The sequence below is a fragment of the Callithrix jacchus genome, chromosome X (assembly GCF_049354715.1).
Source record: "Callithrix jacchus isolate 240 chromosome X, calJac240_pri, whole genome shotgun sequence".
Taxonomy (NCBI): Eukaryota; Metazoa; Chordata; class Mammalia; order Primates; family Cebidae; genus Callithrix; species Callithrix jacchus.
In genome coordinates this window covers 131444403-131470206 of record NC_133524.1, presented here as the reverse complement: position 1 = coordinate 131470206, position 25804 = coordinate 131444403, and the positions used below count along the sequence as shown (strand labels likewise).

General features: G+C 41.8%; 1 protein-coding gene across 1 annotated transcript; it reads right to left on the bottom strand.

Moving 5' to 3' along the window:
• Positions 1-98: 98 nt before the first annotated feature.
• LOC128930693 (uncharacterized) lies at positions 99-25704 on the bottom strand. Its single transcript, XM_078362512.1, has 35 exons — positions 25561-25704; positions 23264-23350; positions 20166-20268; positions 17721-17861; positions 17334-17474; positions 16556-16696; positions 15825-15884; positions 15350-15490; positions 14979-15119; positions 14596-14736; positions 14291-14350; positions 13839-13949; positions 13425-13565; positions 13042-13176; positions 12645-12785; positions 12258-12398; positions 11868-12008; positions 11103-11237; positions 10707-10847; positions 9929-10069; positions 9539-9679; positions 9148-9288; positions 8764-8904; positions 8374-8514; positions 7609-7743; positions 7213-7353; positions 5295-5429; positions 4899-5039; positions 4510-4650; positions 4126-4266; positions 2959-3099; positions 1818-1958; positions 1199-1333; positions 745-838; positions 99-360 (listed from the first exon to the last, which is right to left on the bottom strand). Exons 2-35 carry the CDS (start codon positions 23348-23350, stop codon positions 309-311), a joined length of 4344 nt encoding a protein of 1447 aa, XP_078218638.1. The 5' UTR covers positions 25561-25704; the 3' UTR covers positions 99-308.
• Between the last annotated feature and the right edge of the window lie 100 nt (positions 25705-25804).

Here is a 25804-nt window from a genome sequence, read left to right as displayed (position 1 = left end):
TGCAGAAACCATGACCGTAATACTAAATACATTGGTGATTTATCAACTCGTATCCCTCCTCAGGTGGAAGAATAAACCAAAAAACAAACCACAAAAGTCTAGCTTTTACTAACAGAAATTTACTAAATTTCAAAAGCTCCATCTTTTCTTAGCTTCAGGAAGGGAATTTTCTTCACTTCAAAATTACAGGAAGCTTCAGCAATGACCTACTCCACTTTACAGCACATGTCCTTGTTTCTCCTTGGTATTTGCATTAACACAATTATTTTTTCTCATGTGCTTAACTTTGCTGAGATGGCAGTGGGAATCTACTCTTTTAGCACCTTCTTGAGTTGCTGAATTAAGGCAAAATTTTTAAGCCTGAAATGAAAGAGGTATTCCATTAACCAGAGGATACCCACGGCATCTGTGATGTGTAAGAGGTAGTAGTGGATACAAAACAGACTTTACAATGTACATGAAGATAGAAAATAGATGCTCATGGAAAATACAAACTAGAAAAAGACCAAGTGAGTCACCTGAGGGCCCACACCCACTCCCAGATTATCATAAATTTGGAAGGCTCCATGGCATTGGAAAAAGGGGTTAGAATAAGAAAATATCAACCTAAATGCTTGGGGAAATAGCATGAACTATGACTGAGGGCCAGGGATTAGGAAGAACAAGGCATGATTTGTTCCTGCTCCTGTCCCAAACTGGGCACAAGTGCTTAAAACAATAGAAGAGTTTCCTTTTGGCACCCACCTTGCTGCTTCCTTAATGGCAAATTTAACAAGTTGTTTCTTGACTTCCATAGATCCTTGTACTTCATCAAGCAAAATGAAAATTCTTTCATAATCTGAAGGTATTAAAATGTTAGTATTTCTAAAATTATGAAAATGAAATATACTTCAATCTCATTGCATCCACTACCGCAGTATACATTTTTTATGGGCTACAATGTTACACAGCGTTTGTGTTTTGAATGCTTAAATCACATCAGTATATTACTAAGGAAACTATTGTGAACACTAACAAAGAAAAACACCTAAGCAGATGTATTTGAAATTTTCAGTGAAATTAAATAGAAGCCCTGCTAAATTACAGACAGATCCAATTTAGCCAAACGATGAGCTCAAGGGGAAGCATAATTGTGTTCTAAATCATAGAATGGGAGACTTCTCAGGCTTTCATTGATAGACATTCTTGCACTACTTACTTCGCCCACACCTTCGAACTTCTTTCATCAATTGATGTTTTATATCATCATTAACTTTCTTTGCCATAGCAGGAGATATTCGTGCTGTATTTGGCACAGTTTCCACCGGAGACCTTGCTGTGACTGGTGAATCACCTGCAGAGACACGGTAGTTTTGGGCTCCTACCACAAATTTGTTACTATCAGGTTTGTAAAGCAGCTTATCTTTGCTGAGACTAGTGCAGTTGTAAGACAAAGAATCTAATGTGTTGGGTTGCATACAGTATCCTGTCATATTTATAAGCTCTGGGGGAGCAGAATCTGACAGGAAGCCATCAGGTAGGGTCTGACCATTTTCTATCTCCTTCTGGATATCATGAATGACAGTAGCATCTGGAATCCAAATGGAAAAATTGAGCTGCGAGGTAAGTGCATTATGTCACTCCCACAGGTATATCCCTCAGAGGCTCAGTTTCGAGGAAGTTATGTCAGAAAGCAGGAGGATATACAAGGTGGCGATACCAGACCCCTCGGACTGAGCTCAAAAAAGACAATACAACAAAACCACCTGCTTCCCTGCTGGACACTATGCATGCATAGAGAAACCAAGTAGGACAGTACAACCAATACACAAACATACACAGATCCCTGCTACTCCTGGATGAAGCACCAGCTCCTGACAGATTACTACGCCCTGGTGGAACCGCTGATGAGGAGTTATCAGGTGCTTGTTGGCCATTATTCGTCTTCTTCTCATGGACATTGTGAGAGATGGTGGCATCTGGAAAAAAAATGAAGAGGCCGAGCTGTGAGGTTAAGTGCATAATGAGAGCCCCACAGGTATATCCCGCTCATGCTCAGTTTCTAGAAAATTATCCCATAAAGCATGAGTATATACCAGGTGGCAACCAGAGAACCCTGAAATTGAGGCAAGAAAAGATAATACAACAAAACCACCTTCTTCTCTTTATGACACTATGCATTCATATGGAAACCAAGTAGGAAGTACAACTAGTAAACAGATCCCTCGTAGTCTTGGCTATGATACCAGCTCCTGCCAAATTATTAAGCCCTGGTGTAACAGTGGGCAGGAAGTTATCAGGTGCTAGTTGGCTGTTTTTTATCTTCTTTTCACCGACATTGTGAGTGATGGTAGCATGTGGAAACCAAACGACTTGTGAGAAAAATACATGATGTCAACCCTACGGGTATATTCCCGATGCTCAGTTTCTAGGAAATCATTGCATAAAGCAGGACAGGCCAGGTGGTGTTCTGAAAACCCTAAATTCAGGTCACAAAAGATAATACAACAAAATTGCCTCCTCCCTTTCATGACACCATGCATGCATGTGGAAACCAAGGAGGACAATCCAACTTATAAGCTAACATATACAGATCATTGTTACTCATGGTTGGAATACCAGCTTTTGCCATGTTAATAAGCCCTGGTGGAACAGCTGACAAAATGTTATCAGGTGCTTGTTGGCCATTTTCCATCTTCTCTTCACGGACATTATGAGTGACAGTAGCAACTGGAAACCGAGAGAAGACGTCAAGCTGTGAGGTCAGTGCATTACAACAACCCTGCAGGTATATCCCTCTGATGCTCAGTTTTTAGAACATGATCTCATTAAGCAGAAGGATATACCAGGTGGCTATCTGAGACCTCCCAAAATGAGCTCACAAAAGATAATATAATAAAACGACCTTGTTTGATGTATGACCCTGCATGATTATGGAAACCAAGTAGGAAACCAAGCAGAAACAACCAGGAAACATACACTGAGCCCTGGTACTCATGGGTGGAGTACCAGCTCCTGATACAATAATAAGCCCTGGTGTAATGGATGACAAGAAGTTCTCAGGTGCTCTTTGACCATTGTTCATCTTCTCTCCATGGACATTGTGAGTGACTGCAGCATCTGGAAACCAAATGAAGAGGTTGAGCTGTAAGGTAAGTGTATTATGGTAACCCTACAGGTATATCCCTCTGACGCTCAGTTTCTAGGAAAATATTTCATGCAGCAGGAGAGGATATGCTGGGTGGCGATCTGAGAACACTCAAATTGAGCTCACGAAAGAAGGTACAACTGAACAACCTCCTTCCCTTGATGACACTATGCATACATATGAAAACCAAGTGAGACATTCCAACTTATAAACAAACATACACAGATCCTTGGTACTCATGGCTAGAATACCAGCTGCTGCCATGTTAATACACCCTGGTGGAAAAGTTAACAAGATGTTACTAAATTGCAGTTGGGCATTTTCCATCCTCTCCTCACAGATGTTGTGAGTCGTGGTAGCATCTGGAAGCAAAATGACCAGGTCAAGCTGTGAAATAAATGCCTTATTTAAACACACAGGTATACTCTTATGATGCACAGCTTCTAATAAATTATTGCATGGAGCAGGAGGACACGACGGCAGTGTTCTGAGACCCCTCAAATTGAACTTAAGGAAGAGAATACAACAAAACCACTTTCTCCCATTTATGACACTATGAGCATATACTGAAATCAAATAGGAAAATCCAACTAATAAGAGAAGATACACAGTTGTATGGTACTCGTGGCCAGAAGAGCAGCTCCTGCCATACTAGTAAGCCCTGAAGGAACATTTGACTATATATTATGCGGTTGCGGATTTGCCATTTTCCATCCTCTCCTCATGGACATTGAGATTGACTATAGCATCTGAAAACCAAATGAAGAGGTTGAGCTGTGAGGTAAGTGCATTATTTCAACCCCACAGGTACATCCCTCTGATGCTGACTTTCTAGGAAATTATCAAAGAGAGCAGGGGTGGATATGACAAGTTGCCCTCTGATACCCTTCATATTGAGGCTAGGAAAGTATATACAACAAAATTACCCTCTACCATCCATGAAATTATGCCTGCTTAGGGAAAGCGAGTAGGACAGCACAACTAAGAAGCCGACATACACAGATCTCTGGTCCTCCTGGATGAAATTCCAGCTGCTGCCATATTACCAAGCCCTGGTGGAGCAGTTGACAAGACGTTATCAGGTACCGGTTGGCTGTTACTTCTCTTCTCTTCACGGACGCTGTGCGTGACTGCAGCATCTGGAAACCAAATGAAATGGCTGAGCTGTGAGTTACTTGCATTATGGAAACCACACAGACATAGCCCTCAAATGCTCAGCATCTAGGAAATTATCACTTGGAGAAGGATATAGCAGGTAGCAATCTGAGAACCCTAAAATTGAGGCCAGGAAAGATAGTGCAACAACACTAGATTCTTTCCTCATGACACTGTGCATGCATATAGAAACGAAGTAGGACACTATATCGAGTGAAGAAACATACACTGATCCCTGGTACTCATGGATGAAAAACCAGTTGCTCCCATATTAATAAGTGCTGGGGGAATAGTTGAGAAGATATTATTGGGTTCTGCTTCAGCATTTTTAATCATCTCCCCATGGACGTTGTGAGTGATGGTAGAATCTGGAAAGACAATGAAGACGTTAAGTTTTGATTTAAGCGCATTATGTCAGCCCACAGGTGTATCCCCCTGATGATCAGTTTCTAGGAAACTATTTCAAAAAGCCAGAGACAATATGCCAGATGGGCATCTGAGAACACTCAAATGTGCTCACGAAATATAATACAACAAAATCACCTTCTCCCTTTCAGGACACTAGGCATGCCTATGAAAACCAAGTAGGATAGTCCAAATGAATAAGCAAACATACACTGATCCCTGGTGCTCATGGCTGGGAGACCAGCTGTTGCCAAATAAGGAGGTCCTTGGAGAACAGTTGACAAGACGTTATTAGGTGTTGGTTGCTTGTTTTCCATGTTCTCTTTGTGGACATTTTGAGTGATGGTAGCATCTGAAAACCAAATGAAGAGGTTGAGCTGTGATTAAAGTGCATTATGTCAACCGCACAGGTATATCCCTCTGATCCTCAGTTTCTAGAAAACTATCAAAGAAATCAGGGTAGTATATGACACGTGGCTATCTGATACCCCTCAAATTAATGCTAGGAAACTATATAGAACAAAATTAACTTGTAGCATTCATTAAACTATGCCTCCTTAGGGAAATCAAGTAGGACAGTACAACTAAGAAGCAGATATACACAGACCTCCAGTCCTCCTGGATGAAATTCCAGCTGCTGCCATATTACCAAGACCTGGTGGAGCAGCTGACAACACGTTGTCAGGTGCTAGTTGGATGTTATTTATCTTTACTTCACGGATATTGTGAGTGACTGCAGCATCTGGAAACCAACAGAAATGGCTGGGCTGTGAGGTAAGTGCATCCTGTGAACGTCACAGGCATATCCCTCTGATGCTCAGTATCTAGGACATTATCTCATAAAGAAGAAGGACATACCAAGTAGCAGTCTGAGAAGCTTAAGATTGAGGCCACGAGGCAAAACTATCCAGGACATAGGAGTAGGCAAGGACTTTATGAACAAAACACCAAAAGCATGGGCAACAAAAGACAAAATAGACAAATGGGACCTAATGAAACTCCACAGCTTCTGCACGGCAAAAGAAACAGTCACTAGAGTGGATCGGCAACCAACAGAATGGGAAAATATTTTCGCAGTCTACCCATCTGACAAAGGGCTGATATCCAGAATTTACAAAGAACTCAAACGGATTTACAGGAAAAAAACAAACAAGCCCATTCAAAAGTGGGCAAAGGATATGAACAGACACTTTACGAAAGAAGACATATATGAGGCCAACAATCATATGAAAAAATGCTCATCGTCACTGGTCATCAGAGAGATGCAAATCAAAACCACATTGAGATACCATCTCACGCCAGTTAGAATAGCGATCATTAAAAAATCTGGAGACAACAGATGCTGGAGAGGATGTGGAGAAAAAGGAACACTTTTACACTGTTGGTGGGAGTGTAAATTAGTTCAACCATTGTGGAAGACAGTGTGGCGATTCCTCAAGGTCTTAGAAATCGAAATTCCATTTGACCCAGCAATCCCATTACTGGGTATATATCCAAAAGACTATAAATCGTTCTACTATAAGGACACATGTACACGAATGTTCATTGCAGCACTGTTTACAATAGCAAAGACCTGGAATCAACCAAAATGCCCATTGATAATAGACTGGATTGGAAAAATGTGGCACATATACACCGTGGAATATTATGGAGCAAACAGAAATGATGAGTTTGTATCATTTGTAGGTACATGAATGAATCTGGGGAACGTCATCCTCAGCAAACTGACACAAGAACAGAAAATGAAACACCACATATTCTCACTCATAGGGGGGTGATGAAAAATGAGAACACATGGACACAGAAAGGGGAGTACTAAACACTGGGGTCTATTGGGAGGAAAAGGGGAGGGCCAGTGGGAGGGGGAGGTGGGGAGGGATAGCCTGGGGAGAAATGCCAAATGTGGGTGAAGGGGAGAAGGAAAGAAAAGCACACTGCCATGTGTGTTCCTACTGCCATGGGTGTTCCTACGCAACTGTCTTCCATGCTCTGCTCATGTACCCCAAAACCTAAAAACCAATAAAAAATTAAAAAAAAAAGAAAAGATAGTACAAAAAAACTACATTCTTCCCTCATGACACTATGCACGCATATGGAAACCTAGTAGAATTGTAAACCAATTGCACAAAGGTACACTGATCCCTGGTGCTCATGGATGACACAACAGCTGCTGCCATATTAATAAGTGCTGGGGAACTAGCTGGGAAGCTTTTATCGGGTACTGGTTGGGCATTTTTAATCTTCTCCTCATGGACATTGTGAGTGATGGTAGAATCTGGAAATGAAATCAGGAGGTTCAGTCTTGCGTGATGTGTACTATGTCAACTCTACAGGTACATCCTCCTGATACTCAGTTTCTAGAAAACGATTTCAAAAGGCTGAAGAGGATATGCCAGATGGCGATCTGAGAACACTCAAATGCAGCTCACTGAAGATAATACTATAAAATCACCTTCTCCCGTTCAGGACACTAGGCATGCCTATGAAAACTAAGTAGGATAGTCCAAATGAATAAGCAAACATACACTGATCCCTGGTGCTCATCGCTGGGAGACCAGCTGTTGCCAAATAAGGAAGTCCTTGGAGAACAGTTGACAAGATGTTATTAAGTGTTGGTTGGTTATTTTCCATCTTCTCTTTGCGGACATTTTGAGTGACGGTAGCATCTGAAAACCAAACGATGAGGTTGAGCTGTGAGGTAAGTACATTATGTCAACCACAGAGGTATGTCCGTCTGATCCTCAGTTTCTAGGAAATTATCAAAGACAGCAGGGTTGCATATGCCATGTGGCTATCTGATACCCCTCAAATTGACGCTAGGAACATGTGTATGACAAAATTAACCTGTAGCATACATCGATCTATGCATCCTTAGGGAAATCAAGTCAGACAGTACAACTAAGAAGCAGATCTACACAGACCTGTGGTTCTCGTGGATGACATTCCAGCCGCTGCCACATTACCAAGACCTGGTGGAGCAGCTGACAAGACGTTGTCAGGTGCTAGTTGGCCGTTATTTATCTTCGCTTCACGGACATTGTGAGTGACGGCAGCATCTGAAACCCAACAGAAATGGCTGGGCTGTGAGGTAAGTGCATTATGTCAACCACAGCATACCCCTCTGATGCTCAGTATCCAGAAAATTATCTCATAAAGAAGGACATACCAAATAGCAGTCTGAGGACCTTAAGATTGAGGCAAGGAAAGATAGTACAATAAAACTACATTCTTCCCTCATGCACTATGCACGCATATGGAAACCTAGTAGGATAGTAAACCAATTGCACACAGGTACACTGATCCCTGTTGCTCATGGATGACACAACAGCTGCTGCCATATTAATAAGTGCTAGGGGACTAGCTGGGAAGATTTTATCGGGTACTGCTTGGGCATTTTTAATCTTCTTCTCACAGACACTGTGAGTGATCGTAGCATTTGGAAATGAAAAGAAGGGGTTCAGTGTTGAGGTATGTGCATTATGTTAACCCCACAGGTATATCCTCCTAATGCTCACTTTCTAGAAAACTATTTCATAAAGCCAGAGAGGATATGCCAGATGGCAATCTGAGAACACTCAAATGCAGCTCACGAAAGACAATACAACAAAATCACCTTCTCCCATTCAGGACACTAAGCATGCCTATGAAAACCAAGTAGGATAGTCCAAATGAATAAGCAAACATACACTGATCCCTGGTGCTCATGACTGGGAGACCAGCTGTTGGCAAATAAGGAAGTCCTTGGAGAACAGATGACAAGACTTTATTAAGTGTTGGTTGGTTATTTTCCATCTTCTCTTTGCAGACATTTTGAATGATGGTAGCATCTGAAAACCAAATGAAGAGGTTGAGCTGTAAGGTAAGTACATTATGTCAACCCCAGAGTTATATCCCTCTGATCCTCAGTTTCTAGGAAATTATCAAAGAAACCAGGGTAGGATATGCCACGTGGCTCTCTGATAACCCTCAAATTGATGCTAGGAAACTATATACAACAAGATTAACTTGTAGCATTCATCAAACAATGCCTCCTTAGGGAATCCAAGTACGATGGTTCAACTAAGAAGCAGACATACATAGATCTCTGGTCCTCGTGGATGAAATTCCAGCTGCTGCCATATTACCAAGCCCTGGTGGAGCAGTTGACAATATGCTATCAGGTGCTAGTTGGCCATTATTTATCTTTGCTTCATAGACGTTGTGAGTGATCGCAGCATCTGGAAACCAAATGAAGTGGTTGAGCTGTGTGTTTCATGCATTATGTCAACCGCACAGGCATACGCCTCTGATATTCAGTATCGAGGAAATTAACTGATAAAGAAGGACATACCAAGTAGCAGTCTGAGAACCGTAAAGTTGAGGCCAGTAAAGATAGTACAACAACACTGTATTCTTCCCTCATGACACTACACATGCATATAGAAATCAAGTAGGACAGTACGCCAAGTGAGCTAACTTACACTGATCCCTGGTACTCATGGACGAAACACCCGCTGCTGCCATATTAATATGTGCTGGTGGAATAGCTGAGAAAACCTTACTGGGTGCCGTTTGCGCATTTTTAATCTTCTCCTCACAGACATTGTGAGTGATTGTAGAATCTGGAAATGAAATCAGGATGTTCAGTTTTGAGTTATGTGTACTATGTCAACTCTACAGGTATATCCTCCTGATACTCAGTTTCTAGAAAACTATTTCATAAAGCTGAAGAGGATACGCCAGGTGGCGATCTGAGAACACTCAAATGCAGCTCACAGAATATAATACAACAAAATCACCTTCTCCCGTTCAGGACACTAGGCATGCCTATGAAAACCAAGTAGCATAGTCCAAATGAATAAGCAAACATACACTGATCCCTGGTGCTCATGGCTGGGAGACCAGCCGTTGCCAAATAAGGAAGTCCTTGGAGAACAGTTGACAATACATTATTAGGTGTTGGTTGGTTATTTTCCATCTTATCTTTGAGGACATTTTGAGTGATGGTAGCATCTGAAAACCGAATGAAGAGGTTGAGCTGTAAGGTAAGTACATTATGTCAACCCCAGATTTATATTCCTCTCATATTCAGTTTCTAGGAAATTATCAAGGAAACCAGGTTAGGATATGCGACGTGGCTATCTCATACCCCACAAATTGATGCTAGGAAACTATATTCAAGAAAATTAATTTGCAGCCTTCATCAATAAATGCCTCCTTAGGGAAACCACGTAGGACAGTCCAACTAAGAAGCAGACATACATAGATCTCTGCTCCTCGTGGATGAAATTCCAGCAGCTGCCAAATTACCAAGCCCTGGTGGAGCAGTTGACAAGATGTTATCAGGTGGTACTTGACCATTATTTATCTTCGCTTCACGGACGTTGTGAGTAACCGCAGCATCTGGAAACCAAATGAAGTGGTTGAGCTGTGCGTTATGTGCATTATGGCAACCGCACAGGCATACCCCTCTGATGTTCAGTATCGAGGAAATTATCTCATAAAGAAGAAGGACATACTAAGTAGCAGTCTGAGAACCGTAAATTTGAGGCCAATAAAGATAGTACAACAACACTGTATTCTTCCCTCATGACACTACGCATGCATATAGAAATCAAGTAGGACAGTACGCCAAGTGAGCTAACTTACACTGATCCCTGGTACTCATGGACGAAACACCCACTGCTGCCATATTAATACGTGCTGGTGGAATAGCTGAGAAACCATTATTGGGTGCTGTTTGTGCATTTTTAATCTTCTCCTCACAAACATTGTGAGTGATGGTAGAATTTGGAAATGAAATCAGGAGGTTCAGTTTTGAGTTATGTGTACTACGTCAAATCTACAGGCATATCCTCCTGATACTCAGTTTCTAGAAAACTATTTCATAAAGCTGAAGAGGATACGCCAGGTGGCGATCTGAGAACACTCAAATGCAGCTCACAGAATATAATACAACAAAATCACCTTCTCCCATTCAGGACACTAGGCATGCCTATGAAAACCAGGCAGGATAGTCCAAATGAATAAGCAAACATACACTGATCCCTGGTGCTCATGGCTGGGAGACCAGCTGTTGCCAAATAAGGAAGTCCTTGGAGAACAGTTGACAAGACATTATTAGGTGTTGGTTGGTTATTTTCCATCTTCTCTTTGCGGACATTTTGAGTGATGGTAGCATCTGAAACCCAAATGAAGAGGTTGAGCTGTAAGGTAAGTACATTATGTCAACCCTAGATGTATATCCCTCTCATCCTCAGTTTCTCGGAAATTATCAAAGACCGGAGTTTTGGATATGTCCTGGGACTATCTGTTACCCCTCAAATTGATGCTAGGAAGGTGTATACAACAAAATTTACTTGTAGCATTCATCGATCTATGTCTCCATAGGGAAATCAAGTAGGGTGGTAAGACAAAGCAGCAGACCGACACAGACCTGTGGTCCACGTGGATGAAATTCCAGCTGCTGCCATATTACCAAGACCTGGTGGAGCAGCTGACAAGACGTTGTCAGGTGCTAGTTGGCCGTTATTTATCTTGGCTTCACGGACATTGTGAGTGACTGCAGCATCTGGAAACGAACAGAAATGGCTGGGCTGTGAGGTAAGTGCATTATGTCAACAACAGCATACCCCTCTGATGCTCAGTATCCAGGAAACTATCTCATAAAGAAGAAGGGCATACCAAGTAGCACTCTGAGAACCTTAAGATTAAGGCCAGGAAAGATAGTACAACAAAACTACATTCTTCCCTCATGACACTATGCACGCATATGGAAACCTAGTAGGATAGTAAACCAATTGCACACAGGTACACTGATCTCTGTTGCTCATGGATGACACAACAGCTGCTGCCATATTAATAAGTGCTGGGGAACTAGCTGGGAAGGTTTTATCGGGTACTGCTTGGGCATTTTTAATCTTCTCACAGACATTGTGAGACATCATACCATCTGGAAATTAAATGAAGGGGTTCAGTTCTGAGTTACGTGCATTATGTTAACCCACAGGTATATCCTCCTGATGCTCACTTTATAGAAAACTATTTCAGAAAGCCAGAGAGGATATGCCAGGTGGCGATCTGAGAACACTCAAATGCAGCTCACGAAAGACAATACAACAAAATCACCCTCTCCCATTCAGGACACTAGGCATGCCTATGTAAACCAGGCAGGATAGTCCAAATGAATAAGCAAACATACACTGATCCCTGGTGCTCATGGCTGGGAGACCAGCTGTTGCCAAATAAGGAAGTCCTTGAAGAACAGTTGACAAGATATTATTAGGTGTTGGTTGGTTATTTTCCATCTTCTCTTTGCAGACATTTTGAATGCTGGTAGCATCTGAAAACCAAATGAAGAGGCTGAGCTGTGATGGAAGTGCAGTGTGTCAACCCCAGATGTATATCCCTCTGATCCTCACTTTCTAGGAAATTATCAAAGAATCCATGGGTTGATATGCCACGTGGCTCTCTGATACCCCTCAAATTGATGCTAGGAAACCATATCCAACAAAATTAACTTGTAGCATTCATCAAACAATGCCTCCTTAGGGAAACCAAGTAGGACGGTACAACTAAGAAGCAGACATACACAGATCTCTGGTCCTCATAGAAGAAAGTCCAGCTGCTGCCATATTACCAAGACCTGGTGGAGCAGTTGACAAGAGGTTATCAGGTGCTGATTGGCCGTTATTTATCTTCTCTTCAAGGATTTTGTGAGTGACTGCAGCATCTGGAAACCAAATGAAGTGGTTGAGCTGTGTGATTCATGCATTATGTCAACCGCACAGGCATACCCCTCGGATGCTCAGTATCGAGGAAATTATCTCATAAAAAAGAAGGACATAGCAAGTAGCAGTCTGAGAACCGTAAAGTTGAGGCCAGTGAAGATAGTACAACAACACTGTGTTCTTCCCTCATGACACTACGCATGCATATAGAAAACAAGTAGGACAGTACGCCAAGTGAGCAAACTTACACTGATCCCTGGTACTCATAGAAGAAACACCAGCTGCTGCCATATTAATACGTGCTGGTGGAATACCTGAGAAGACATTATTGGCTGCCGTTTGGGCATTTTTAATCTTCTCCTCACGGACATTGTGAGTGATGGTAGAATCTGGAAATGATATCAGGAAGTTCAGTTTTGAGTTATGTGTACTATGTCAACTCTACAGGCATATCCTCCTGATACTCAGTTTGTAGAAAACTATTTCATAAAGCTGAACAGGATATGCTAGATGGTGATCTGAGAACATTCAAATGCAGCTCATGAATGAGAATACAGCAAAATCACCTTCTCCCATTCAGGACAGTAGGCATGCCTATGAAAACGAAGTAGGATAGTATAAATGAATAAGCAAACATACACTGACCCCTGGTGCTCATGGCTGGGAGACCAGCTGTTGCCAAATAAGAATGTTCTGGTAGAACAGTTGACAAGACGTTATTAGGTGTTGGTTGCGTATTTCTCATCTTCTCTTTGTGGACATTTTGAGTGATGGTAGCACCTGAAAACCAAATGAAGAGGTTGAGCTGTGAGGTAAATACATTATTCAAACCCAGAGGTAAATCACTCTGATCCTCACTTTCTAGGAAATTGTCAAAGAATCTTGGGGTGAATATGCCAAGTGGACATCTGATATCCCTCAAATTGAGGCTAGGAAAGTACATACAACAGAATTAACTTGTAGCATTCATCAGACTATGCCTCCTTAGGGAAACCAAGTAGGACAGTACAACTAAGAAGCAGACATACACAGACCTCTGGTCCTCGTGGATGAAATTCCAGCTGCCGCCATATTACCAAGACCTGGTGGAGTAGCTGACAAGATGTTGTGAGGTGCTAGTTGGCCGTTATTTACCTTTGCTTCAGGGATATTGTGAGTGACTGCAGCATCTGGAAACGGAATGAAGTGGTTGAGCTGTGAGGTAAGTGCTTATGTCACTGCCACATGTATGTCCTTCTGACAATGAGATTTAAGAAATTGTTCCATCACACAAGAGGCTGTATCAGGTGGCGATCTGAGACCCTTCAAGTTTAGGTCGGAAAAGATAATACAACCAAAGCACCTTTCTCCCTGCATGATACTGCACGTTTATGGAAACCAAGTAGCACAACGTAGTTAGTAAACAAACATGCAGAAATCCCTGGTACTCGGCAGTTGAATACCTGCTTCTGTGAAATTCCTAAGCCCTGCTGTAATAGTTGACAAGAATTCATGAGGTGTTGTTTTGTCACTTTTCATCTTTTCTTCACAGACACTTTGAGCAATGGTAAAACCTGCAAACCACATGAAGAGTTTCAGCTGTGAGTAAGTGCATTATATCAGCCCTATATAGACCCCAGAGAGGTCTATCTCTCTGACGCTCAGTTTTCAGGAAATTATCTAATAAAGCAGGGGAGGATATGCCAGGTGGCCCTGTGAGAACCCTCCAATTGATCCCACCAAAGTATATGCTATAAAACCACCTTCTACCTTTCATGAAATATGCAATCATATGGAAACCAGTGATGACACTACAACTAATTAAGAGACATACACAGATCCCTGGTACTCATGCATGGAAGAGCAGCTGCTACCATAAGACCAAGCAGTGGTGGAACAGGTGACATGAGATTACCAGTTTGGGATGGGCCATTTTCCATCTTCTCTTCATGTACATTGTGAGAGATGGTACCATCTGGAAACCAAAGGAAGATTTTGAGCTTGAAGTAAGTGAATTACGTCAATGCCACCGGTATATCCCACTGATGATCAGTTTCTGGGAAATTATCCCAAAAAGCAAAAGAACACATCAAATGATGATCTGCAGCTCCTCAAATTGAGGCCAAGAAAGACAATTCACAAAACAACCTTCTTCCCTTCATGGCACTATGCCTGCATATGGAAACCAAGGAGGACAGTACAAGTAAAAAATGAACATACACAGATCCCTGGTACTCATTGCTGGAATACCAGCTCCTGCCATATTAAAAAACCATGCGAGAATATTTGGCCAGACGTTTTCCTGTTGCGGTTGGTCATTTTCCGTCCTCTGTTCATGGACATTGTGACTGACGGTGGCATCTGGAAGACAAATGAAGAGGTCAAGATAGGAGTAGGTGCATTATGCCGCCCCCACAGGTATATCCCTCTGATGCTCAGCTCCTGAGAAATTTTTGCACAAATCAAGATGACATGAGCGGCATCTGGGACCCCTCAAACTGATATCAAGAAAGATAATACAACAAGATCTCCATCTCTCCTTCCTGACAATATACATGCATATGGAAACAAAGTAGGAAAATCCAACTAAAAAGTGAACATACACAGACCATCAGTACTCATGGCTGGAATAGCAGCTCCTGCCACATTAGTAAGTCCTATTAAAGCAGTTGATGAGATGTTGCCATGTTGGGGTTCGCCCTTTTCCATCTTCTCCTTAAGGACATTATAAGTTTTGGTAGCACCTGGAAACCAAATGAAGAGCTGTAAGTGTATTATGGTAACTCCACAGGTATATCTGTGCTCAGTTTCTAGGAAATTATCTCATAAACCAGAGGATATACCAGGATGCCATCTGACACCCCTGAAATTGAGGCCTGGAAACATAGTATAACACAACCACCTCCTACCTTTTTTGACACTATACATGCATATGGAAACCAAGTAGGACAGTAATACTAACAAACAAACTTACCCAGATCCCTGGTACTCATGGATGAAATACCAGTGGCTGCCATATTAATAAGTCCTGGCTGAAGTGTCAACAACACGTTGTCAGGTGCTGGTTGGACATATTCCATCTTCTGTTCATGGACGCTGTGAGTGATGGTAGCGTCTGGAAATCAAAGGAAGAGGTTGAGCTGTGAGGTAAGTGCATTAGGCCAAATCATAAGTATATCCCTCTGATGCTCACTTTCCATGAAATTATTTCATAAAGCAGGAGGATATATAAGGTGGTGTATATATCTGGGGCCCCTCAGATTTAGTTCAGAAAATATAATACAACAAAACCACCTGCTTCCCTTCAGAAGGCACTATGCATGCTTATGAAAAGCAAGTAGGACAGTACAACTTATAAGCGGACATATAGCGATCTCTGGGACTCATGGCCGGAATAGCAGTTGCTACCATATTACAAAGCCCTGTGGAATCAGTTGACAAGACGTTACCAGGTTGGGGCTGACCAGTTTTCATTCTCTCTTCACAGACATTCTGAGTAACAGTAGAATCTGGAAACCAAAGGAAAAGGTTGAGCTGTGATGTAAATGCATTATGTCAGTCCCACAGTTGTATCCCTCTGATGCTCAGTTTCTACGAAATTATATAAGAAACAGGGTAGGATATGGCTGGGCACGGTGGCTCACGTCTGTAATCCCAGCACTTTGGAAGGCTGAAGCAGGTGGATCTCGAGGTCAAGAGATCAAGACCATCCTGTCCGACACGGTGAAACCTGTCTCTACCAAAAATGCAAATATTATCTGGGCGTGGTGGTGCATGCCTGTTATCCCAGCTACTCAGGAGGCTGAGGCAGGAGAATCACTTGAACCCGGGAGGTGGAGATTGCAGCGACCGAGATAGCATCACTGCGCTCCAGTCTGGGCGACAGAGTGAGAATCAGTTTTGAAAGAAAAAAAAAAGAGAGAGAGAGAGAGAAATAAAAAAAGTGAGATAATGAGAGGAAGGAAGGAAGGAAGGAAAGAAGGAAGGAAGGAAGGAAGGAAGGAAGGAAGGAAGGAAGGAAGGAAGGAAGGAAGGAAGGAAGGAAGGAAGATATGCGGCCATCTGAGACCCCTCAAATTGAGAGTAGGAAAGAAAATACAACAAATCCGACTTCTACCATTCATGAACATATGCATGTTAGGGAAACCAACTATTCAGTACTACTAATTAAAAGACATACACAGATCCCTGATACTCATGGATGGAATACCAGTTGCAGTCATATGACCAAGGCATAGTGGAACAGTTGACAAGACTTTATCAGTTTGGGGTTGGCCATTTTCCATCTTCTGTTCATGGACATTTTGAGTGACAGTAGCATCTGAAAACCAAACAAAGAGGTTGAGCTGTGAGGTAAGTGCATTATGACAACCTCACTGGTATATCCCTCTGATCTTCACTTTCTAGGAAATTATCTGATAAAACAGGGGCAGACATCATATAATGATTCGAGTTCCATCAAATTGAGTTCGGGAAAGATAATTCCCCAAAACCACCTTCTTCTCTTCATGACATTACGCATGCATATGGAATCCTAGTAGGATACTACATCTAATAAACAAACATACACACATCTCTGGTACTCATCACTAGAATACCAGCTCCTGGCATATAAATAAGCTGTGACAGAACATTTGACAAGACACTATCTGGTTGCAGTTAACCATTTTCCATCCTTTCTTCACGGATATTGTGATTGACGGTAGTAGGTGGAAACCAAGTGAAGAGGTTGAGCTCTGAAGTAAGTGCATTATGTCAACCCCACAGGAATATCCCTCTGATGCTCAGTTTCTAGAAAATTATCTAAAAAATCAGGAGAGAATATGCCATGTGTCCATCTGATATCCCCCAAATGGAGGCTAGGAAAGAATATGAAACAAAACGACCTTCTACCGTTCATGAAAATATGCCTGCTTATGGAAATCAGGTAGGATAGTACAATTAAGAAGCAGAGATACACAGATCTCTGGTCCTCGTGGATGAAATTCTAGGGGCTGCCAAATTACCAAGACCTGGTGGAGCAGTTGAAAAGACGGTATGAGGTGCTGGTTGGCCGTTATTCATCTTCTCTTCATGGACGTTATGAGTCACCGCAGCATCTGGAAACCAAATGAAGTGGTTGAGCTGTGTGTAATGTGCATTATGTCAACTGCACAGGCATACACCTCAGATGCTCAGTTTCTAGGAAATTATCTCATAAAGAAGGAGGACATACCAGTTAGCAATCTCAGAACCCTAAAATTGAGGCCAGAAAAGATAATACAACAAAATTACCATCTTCCATCATGACGCTATGCATGTATATGGAAACCAAATAGGACAGTATAACAAGTGAAAAAACTTACACTGATCGCCGAAACCCAGGGATGAAATACCAGCTGCTGTCATATTAATAAGCGCTGATGGAACAGTTGGAAGGACATTATCGGGTGTTGGTTGGCCATTTTTAACCTTTTCTTCACAGACATTGTGAGTGACGCTAGCATCTGGAAACCAAATGAAGAGGCTCAGTTACAAGATAGGTGTGTTTTGTCCCATCATCCCGGAGAGACAGCTATGTTTGAATCAGTTTCTATGGAATTATTCATTTCATGAAACAGAAGGACTTACCACATGGAAGCTTGTATCAGGTCAGATTACACAATAAAACTACGTATGTATCTCTTGGCATAACGATGGTATGTAGTAAGTACGACAGTAGAATAAACATTCACAGATTTCTTGCACTCATCATATTGTATCATCCTGCTGCTGCCCTTTACAATTCTCACTTGATATCGCTTTTATACTTCACCTATACATGCCATGCTGTGCGCAGCAGGAAAGCCAGACTAAGTGAGGCCTTGTTAAATTGCCTCCTTTCTACCTCAAATATTCTGAGAAAATAGAGGTGGCTATTGGAGTTGAACACTCTTATCTCCACTCCATCATCACACATCCCTAGTTTTTACGTGATTCTACAGATCCTCCCCTTTTGTCTGGAAAAGTAACATTCTTTTTACTCCAGGTCTGTCACCTCTTTCATTTATTCATTGTCTGTGGCAGGCGGCATGCCAGGAGCTGGGGATCAGCAGTAAAGGGGACAGAGAGCAACGGTCCCTGCATTTGTGGGACTCATATCCCCATGGGGCAGTCACACAGGACATACACAATGAGGAAATGAAACAAGCAGCATTGGGCTGGTGTCTGGGAAGTAGTCCACAGGCCTGAGGGAGACAGCAGCAGAGGGAGCCTCAGGGGCTCTGGCTCCTTGGGCAGAGCAATCTGAAGAAGTGCCATTGGACAGGGCTTGAAGGAAAAAGCAGAGCCTCCTGTGCAGAGGCAGAGGGAGAGTTCCAGACTGCGGTGAGGCCAAGGGTAGGGGCTGGAGTGGGAATGGACCGGGCACTACAGGGTGTTAGACAGAGGCAACGAGAGCCAGGAGGAAATGGATGGGACCCTTGTTAGGAGAGGGAGAGTTGAGGATGGGGTTTTAGGAGCGAAATGGCATGCTGACATAATTTTCTAGCCACAGGGTTAGAGAGTATGCTACAGATGAGGGAAGATTAGAAACAGAGCTAAGAAGATGTTGTACTACCTTGGTCAGTGATCACGGCAGTGTCCACTGGAGGGATAGAGGGAAATGGTGGGATGCAGGGTTTATACTGGGCATTGACTGCTGAACTCGATAAGAGATTGGAAATGAGAGAATAATAAAAGAATCTTAAGAGAAATCATAAGTCACTTTAAGTATTTTGGGGTGACCTACTAAGTAAAATATACCAGGGATGTGCAGGAGGGGTTAGGCAACCGACTACGGGAGCGGAATGCTGCCAACTCTTCCTGATTCTGGTTCAGTGACCTTATGTCGACAGCTTGAACTAGGCCATGGTGGGATTATTTGTACCGTGGACAGCTGAAAACTCTAAAACCAGCACTTCTGAATCCCCCATACCTGTGATCAGCTGCTTGTTACACCTTTGTGGATGTTTCACCTAATGGACAGTGTCTTTATCTGAAACAGTGAAGGCTGCAAGTAAAGTGTTTTTGGAGAGAGGGAGGTCAGAAATTTGAACTTGCAGAGCTGGTTCAAATGCAGATGCCTATTAGACACCCTATAGAGATACAACACGTGTAGTTGTTTATGAGTTTGGATTTCAGGAGCAAGTCGTAGCCTAGAAGTTTAATGGTGACAGTTCTTGAAGTGTGAATCATTTAAAATTCTAAGACAGCATGACATCACCTACGGAGATAGGATATTGAAGAGAAGAGAGGCTAGGATCAAGTTTTGGTGCCCTGAAATATTTAGAGGTGGGAAGGAAGAGGAGAAAAACAAAAAAGGAGAAGGAAAATGAGCCCTTAGTAACAGAGTAAGAAATCCAGGTGTCTGGGGACCCAAGAAGTTTTCCGTGCAGGAGGGCGTAAACAACTGTGTCACATGCTGTTGAGGAATTGATGTCAAAGTGCCACAAACATGGCGACCTTGATGGCACTATTTTCATTGGAGTAGACTAAGAAGAAGCCATACTGCACTGGGTTAGAGAGGAGTGTGTGGACAGGTGGAAAGTGAGCAGACCTGTCCTCTTGTTGTGCCCACCACCTCCTTCTGCCTCAGGAACCTGCTTTATTCATCTCACGCTTGCAGCAACTGCAAATTGTTGCACATAATTAGAACCTTGCCCTTCCACTTGCAAATGTGCTCATATCTGTTCATCCTTCAAGGACAAGGCCACAAATGTCCTTTGACACGATTGAAGCCCAAAGATTGGATTCCCCCTCAGCTTCCTGTTGGTGTAACCACAGGGACGTACCCTGCCTTGTCGTAGAATAATAGCGTCTCTTGGATTTTCTGGAACGACTCCTTTTCCTTCGATGCCTTCTTGCAGCCTGATTTACTTTGTCACTCCTCATTTGCTGAAAAACATCAGTGAACATATTCCATTAAAGACAAATACAACCATTGCAAAGTCACAGTCTTCATATGCATACACAGCCATGCATTTATATCATTAAGTTTTAGCCAAAGGTCAAAGATTCATCATCACACACGATGCTCGCAGAAGAGGCAAGCCAACTCTAATGTAGTTTCAGTGAAACAAGCGAAGGCAAAATACAAGGTGTTATCCAAAGTCAAACATGGTACAGTCATGATTAATCAGAGTCCTTGGGGAATGGGTGGCTTTCATCAACCAAGACAAGAAACATGCTTATCTCTCTAATGTAGTACACATAATTGTCTCTCAGCCCTTGTTAGGGGACAAAAAATAGCAAATATCGTTTTTATTTTTTAGTTGTTGAACGTTACTTATTGACAAATACTGATTAACACTTTATTCGATAATATATGTAGACAGTGAAAGGTAACATCGATGAAAAAGGTATATTTTCCCACCTCCAACCTTATGGAGACTCAAATATGTTCATTTTGGAGCCAGGCAGGGGCAGGAGGTGCTTTGAAATATTGGTGGTAAATAAAACATGAAATTGAAGGATATACTAGTTTAACTAAAAGGTCCTGCCATCAAAAGATAACCCGAGAATATGCTCCTGCCTACTTAGAATGTACTATTTGGCACTATTTCTACTGAAACTATATCAAAAAATTGAAAAGGAGGGAATCCTACTACATTTTAGGAGACCAGCATCATCCGGATACCAAAATCTGGCAGCGACACAGCAACAACAAACACTTCAGGCTGGTGTTCCTGATGAGCAATGACGCAAATATCCTTAATAAAATACTGGCCAACTGAATCGAGCAGCACATCAAAAAACTTATCTACCATGATCAAGTTGGCTTCATTGCCAGGACTCAAGGTCAGTTCAGAATAGGTAAATCAATAAATGTAATTCATCACATAAATAGAACTAAAGGCAAAAACCGCATGATTATCTCAATGGATACAGAAAAGGCCTTTGATAAAATTCAACACCCCCTTATATTAAAAGCTCTCGGGCCGGGCGCGGTGGCTCAAGCCTGTAATCCCAGCACTTTGGGAGGCCGAGGCGGTTGGATCACGAGGTTAAGAGATGGAGACCATCCTGCTCAAAATGGTGAAACCCCGTCTCTACTAAAAATACAAAAAATTAGCTGGGCATGGTGGCGCGTGCCTGTAATCCCAGCTACTCGGGAGGCTGAGGCAGGAGAATTGCCTGAACCCAGGAGGCGGAGGTTGCGGTGAGCCGAGATTGCGCCATTGCACTCCAACCTGGGTAACAAGAGCGAAACTCCGTCTCAAAAAATAAAAAAAGCTCTCAAAAAACCAGGTATTGAATGAACACATCTCAAAACAGTAAGAGCCATATATGACAAACTCACAGCCAATAGCATATCGAATGGGAAAAAGCTGGAAGCATTCCTCTTGAAACTTGCACGAGACAAGGATGCCCTCCCTCACCAGTCCTATCCAACATAGTATCAGACATTCTGGCCAGGGCAATCAGGCAAGACAAAGAAAGAAAGGGTATTCAAATAGGGAAAGAGGACATGAAGTTATTTTGTTTGCAGATGACATGGCCCCATATATAGAAAATACCATCATCCCAGTCCAAAAGTTTCTGAAGATGATAAGCAACTTCAGCAAACTCTCATGATATAAAATCCATGCGCAAAAATTGCTAGCATCCCTATATACCAAAAACAGGCAAGCAGAGAGCCAAATCATGAATGAACTCCCATTCAGAATTGCTAAAAAAAATATATATATATGCACATGTATATTCACTGCAGCACTATTCACAATAGCAAAGATGTGGAATCAACCCAAATGGCCATCAATGATAGACTGGATCAAGAAAATGTAGTACACATACACGAGGGAACACTATGCAGCCATAAAAAGGAATGAGATCATGTCCTTTGCAGAAACATTGATGGAGCTGGAAGCCATTATCCTCAACAAACTAATGCAGAGAAAGAAAACCAAACAGTGCGTGTTCTCACTTTTAAGTGGGAGCTGAATGATGAGAACACACAGACACATCAGGTAGGGCAACACACACTGGGTCTTTCTGGGGGAGGGCTGGGGGGAGAGAGTACATCAGGAAGAATAGCTAATGGATGCTGGGCTTAATACCAAGGTGATTGATTGACAGGTGCAGCAAACCACCGTGCCACACTTTTACCTATGTAACAAACCTCCATATCCTGCACATGTACCCCAGAACTTAAAATAATAGGTGAAGTAATAACGAATATGCTCCCACATTAAATAGGAAAGAGTATCAGCATATATTTCAAGAAATACATATAATATATATATATACCATGTAATATATAGAACGTATATAATATATAATTTTGATTTTAAAATTTTCCAAAGCATTTTCACATCCTATAAAAGAGGAGCTGAGAATGTGTGAAGACATTTTTACTGAACATTTACTACCCTCCAGGTACTGTTCTAAATGATTTGCATGTATTAACTCAATCCTTGGCCAATCCCTATGAGTGAGGTGTGATTCTTATCTCTTTCCTTAAGAAAGCGAAAATAAAGGCACGGAAAAATAGGGAAGAGTCTAATTAATTGAGGAGTGGGAAAGAATATAGACTCTGGAGTCACAAAGATATGCGTTTGAACCCTGGCTCTATCTCCTATCATGTGTCACGTGGGGCAAGCCATTTGACCGCTGTCAGCCTTGATTTCTCATTAAAGGCGAGATAGTAATACACATCTGCAGAACAATTATGAGCATTAAATGTGATAATTAAAAACATCAGCTCCTAGTCCAATGAATCTACTCTTGGACCAAAAAGTTCCCATTTTATGTTCACATGAGAATTCCTGTGTCATATTCTTATCTTTTAAATCAAGAGAATTAACACATATAGTTTATATTCATCTTTCCACTGAGAAAATACTTATACTAAGAATGTCACAATTAGGGCAGAAATAGAAAGTTATCTTACCTGGCCATCATTTGTAAGCACAGAGCCAACAGTGTGACGTTTTCCAGGTGGAGTTGGCTGACTCGTTTGAAGTGGAGAAACCGGCATCTGCAGATATGTCTGATAATTATCTCTGTGTGTTACTAGAACACTTTCATTTATACCTGGAACATAACTGGCACATAAATTGGCACTATACAGCTGAAATATATGATCCTCCTGAGAGCACATGATCACAGACTGTTTTAGCAATGGGTGCCTTGGTAGCAAACAGAGTTTAGAATCTCATATCTAGAATCTATATCGTGTTCTGTGATCTATAAATCTCACTTTATCTAAGTGATGACTCACGCTACCATCACGACTTCCTGTAGGTTCACACCACTAGGTTAAACAAATCCCTTATGCCTCCAGCTTAGTTTGAGAACAGAATGACCTTCCTTATGCCACCATCCCGACTAAAAGATCTATAATTCTAAATAGTAATACTTAAATATTTAGAATGCCAATTTTTGTAATTCCACAAGTTCATCTTTTCAGGCTTAAAGGAGAAGTATGTATTAATGAGCACATACACTTTCCTAGTTGTCCTACCTGCCCATCATTTGTAAAGCCATAGCCAACTGTATGAAGTTGTTCAGGTGGAGAAGGGTGTAGGCTACATGGCATTCTCTTACCTTCCAGGGAACGCTGAGTAGCGGGCCTAACCCTCTTTGGAAAATTTGATGAAATCTACAGATATTTTCCCCTGGAGAAGTACCCTTACACACAAACTTGGTGTGCAAATTCAGAAGTGTGACCAGCCTAAGATCCGATTAGATTAGTGGACAGGTGACCCCACACAAAATCACCAAATTAGCGGTAAAGAGGGTTTATAAACTGCTGCCAATTATCCTGGATATTATCAGTTTTGTGATTTCCATATAAACAAGGAATTCTCTGCCAAACTCACAGCAGTAAGCAGTGTGATATAGTATTTGTGTGTGCAATCTCTGGAATCTGACATACCTAGATTTTGTCACTTTTCCAACTGGTTAAACCTGAAAGAGCTACTTAAATGTGCACCCTAAGATTCTATTTCCGTAAAATGGGCATAAAACAGTACCTAACTCATGGTGCTCTTATAAGGATTATCAGAGATAAAGCACAAAGAGGATAGTGAATGTGCTGGTTGATACATACTTTGAAGCTTAAGAAAAATAAATTTGTGGGATTCAGTGAAAATGAGAAGTCTAAATATTAAAAAAAAACAAACTGCTCATGCAATAAACACCTTCTTACAAACTAGATTTATATTTTCAAAATTAATAAAACCTGGTACAAAAAACTTGTCTGGTTTCAGCATACCAAATTTCCTTCTGGTTAACTGGTCGAAAATGACTACTACTTGGCAATATCATAAGCATTTCTATATGTTTAAGGATTCAAATCCTCCTTTATGAAACAAACCATTTGTTATTCCTGAAGTTTTAAACTGATGTATTTAATACAAGCAAGCAGAAAGAGGGGAATGATGAAAATTAAAGAAAATCAGTGAAATAAAAATCAATGAATTAAAAAATTGCTTCACAGAATAGCTGAGAAAAAAAACCTAACTTATCTTTTAGCTTGACTGACCAAGAATAAAAGAAAGGACTACACAGATTACCAAAATCAAGAATGAAAAGGGTGTTATGAATACTGACCTTACAGAAATTAAAAGGGGCCAGGCGCGGTGGCTCACTCCCGTAATCCCAGCACTTTGGGGAGCCGAGACCAGCGGATCACCTGAGGTCAGGAGTTTGAGACCAGCCTGGCCAACATGGTGAAACCCTGACTCTACTAAAACACAAAAAATTAGCCGGGCGATATGATGCCACCTGTAGCCCCAGCTACCCAGGAGACCGAGACAGAAGAAGTGCTTGAACCAGAAAGGCAGAAGTAGTTATGAGCCCAGATCGCGCCACCACCCTCCATCTTCAGCAAAAGAGTGAGACACCGTCTCACGTGCACACACACACAAAGAAAGTGAGAAATTTAAAGACATACATTATGAACACCTTTATGCCAACAAATTAAACAACGCAGGTGAAACAGAGAAATTCCTAGAGAACAAATTACTGACTCAAAAGAAATAGAAATTTGCAATAGGACTATAGCATGAAAAGGTATTTAATTAGTAATTTTAAATCTCCCCACAAATGGAAGGCAAGCCGAGGTGGTTTCGCATGTAAATTCTATCAAACATTTAAGGAAGAAGTAATACCAATACTTAGCAAAGGATTTCAAAAGAATAAAAGAGGAAGGAACACTACTTCATTCTATGAGGCCAATATTACCCTGATATCAAAGCCAGACAAACATATTATAAGATGTTTTTGCCCGTCAGCTCCAAATTCACCCTTTGATTCCGCTGTGTGAGGTTCCGCGTTCCTCTGCCTATGTCCGCCGTACTGCCGATACCGAAGGCTGCGCGTAAAGAGGGTTAGAGTTAGCGAAGGGCGGGGACGCCACGCTTCCCGGTTCTTCCGGTTGGCGCCGGCGGTCTCGCAGTGCACGAGGCTTCACTTCGGGACTCTGGCC

What these genes read in the sequence shown, in the direction of transcription:
- LOC128930693 (XM_078362512.1), bottom strand. Translation starts at nt 23,350, where the DNA reads ATGCCGGTTTCTCCACTTCAAACGAGTCAGCCAACTCCACCTGGAAAA. An exon ending in CATGAGTACCAGGGATCTGG is followed by an intron (nt 15,120 to 15,349) that starts GTAAGTTTGTTT and finishes TTTGGTTTCCAG; the next exon opens with GTGCTACCAAAACTTATAAT. An exon ending in AGTTCGAAGGTGTGGGCGAA is followed by an intron (nt 839 to 1,198) that starts GTAAGTAGTGCA and finishes TAATACCTTCAG; the next exon opens with ATTATGAAAGAATTTTCATT.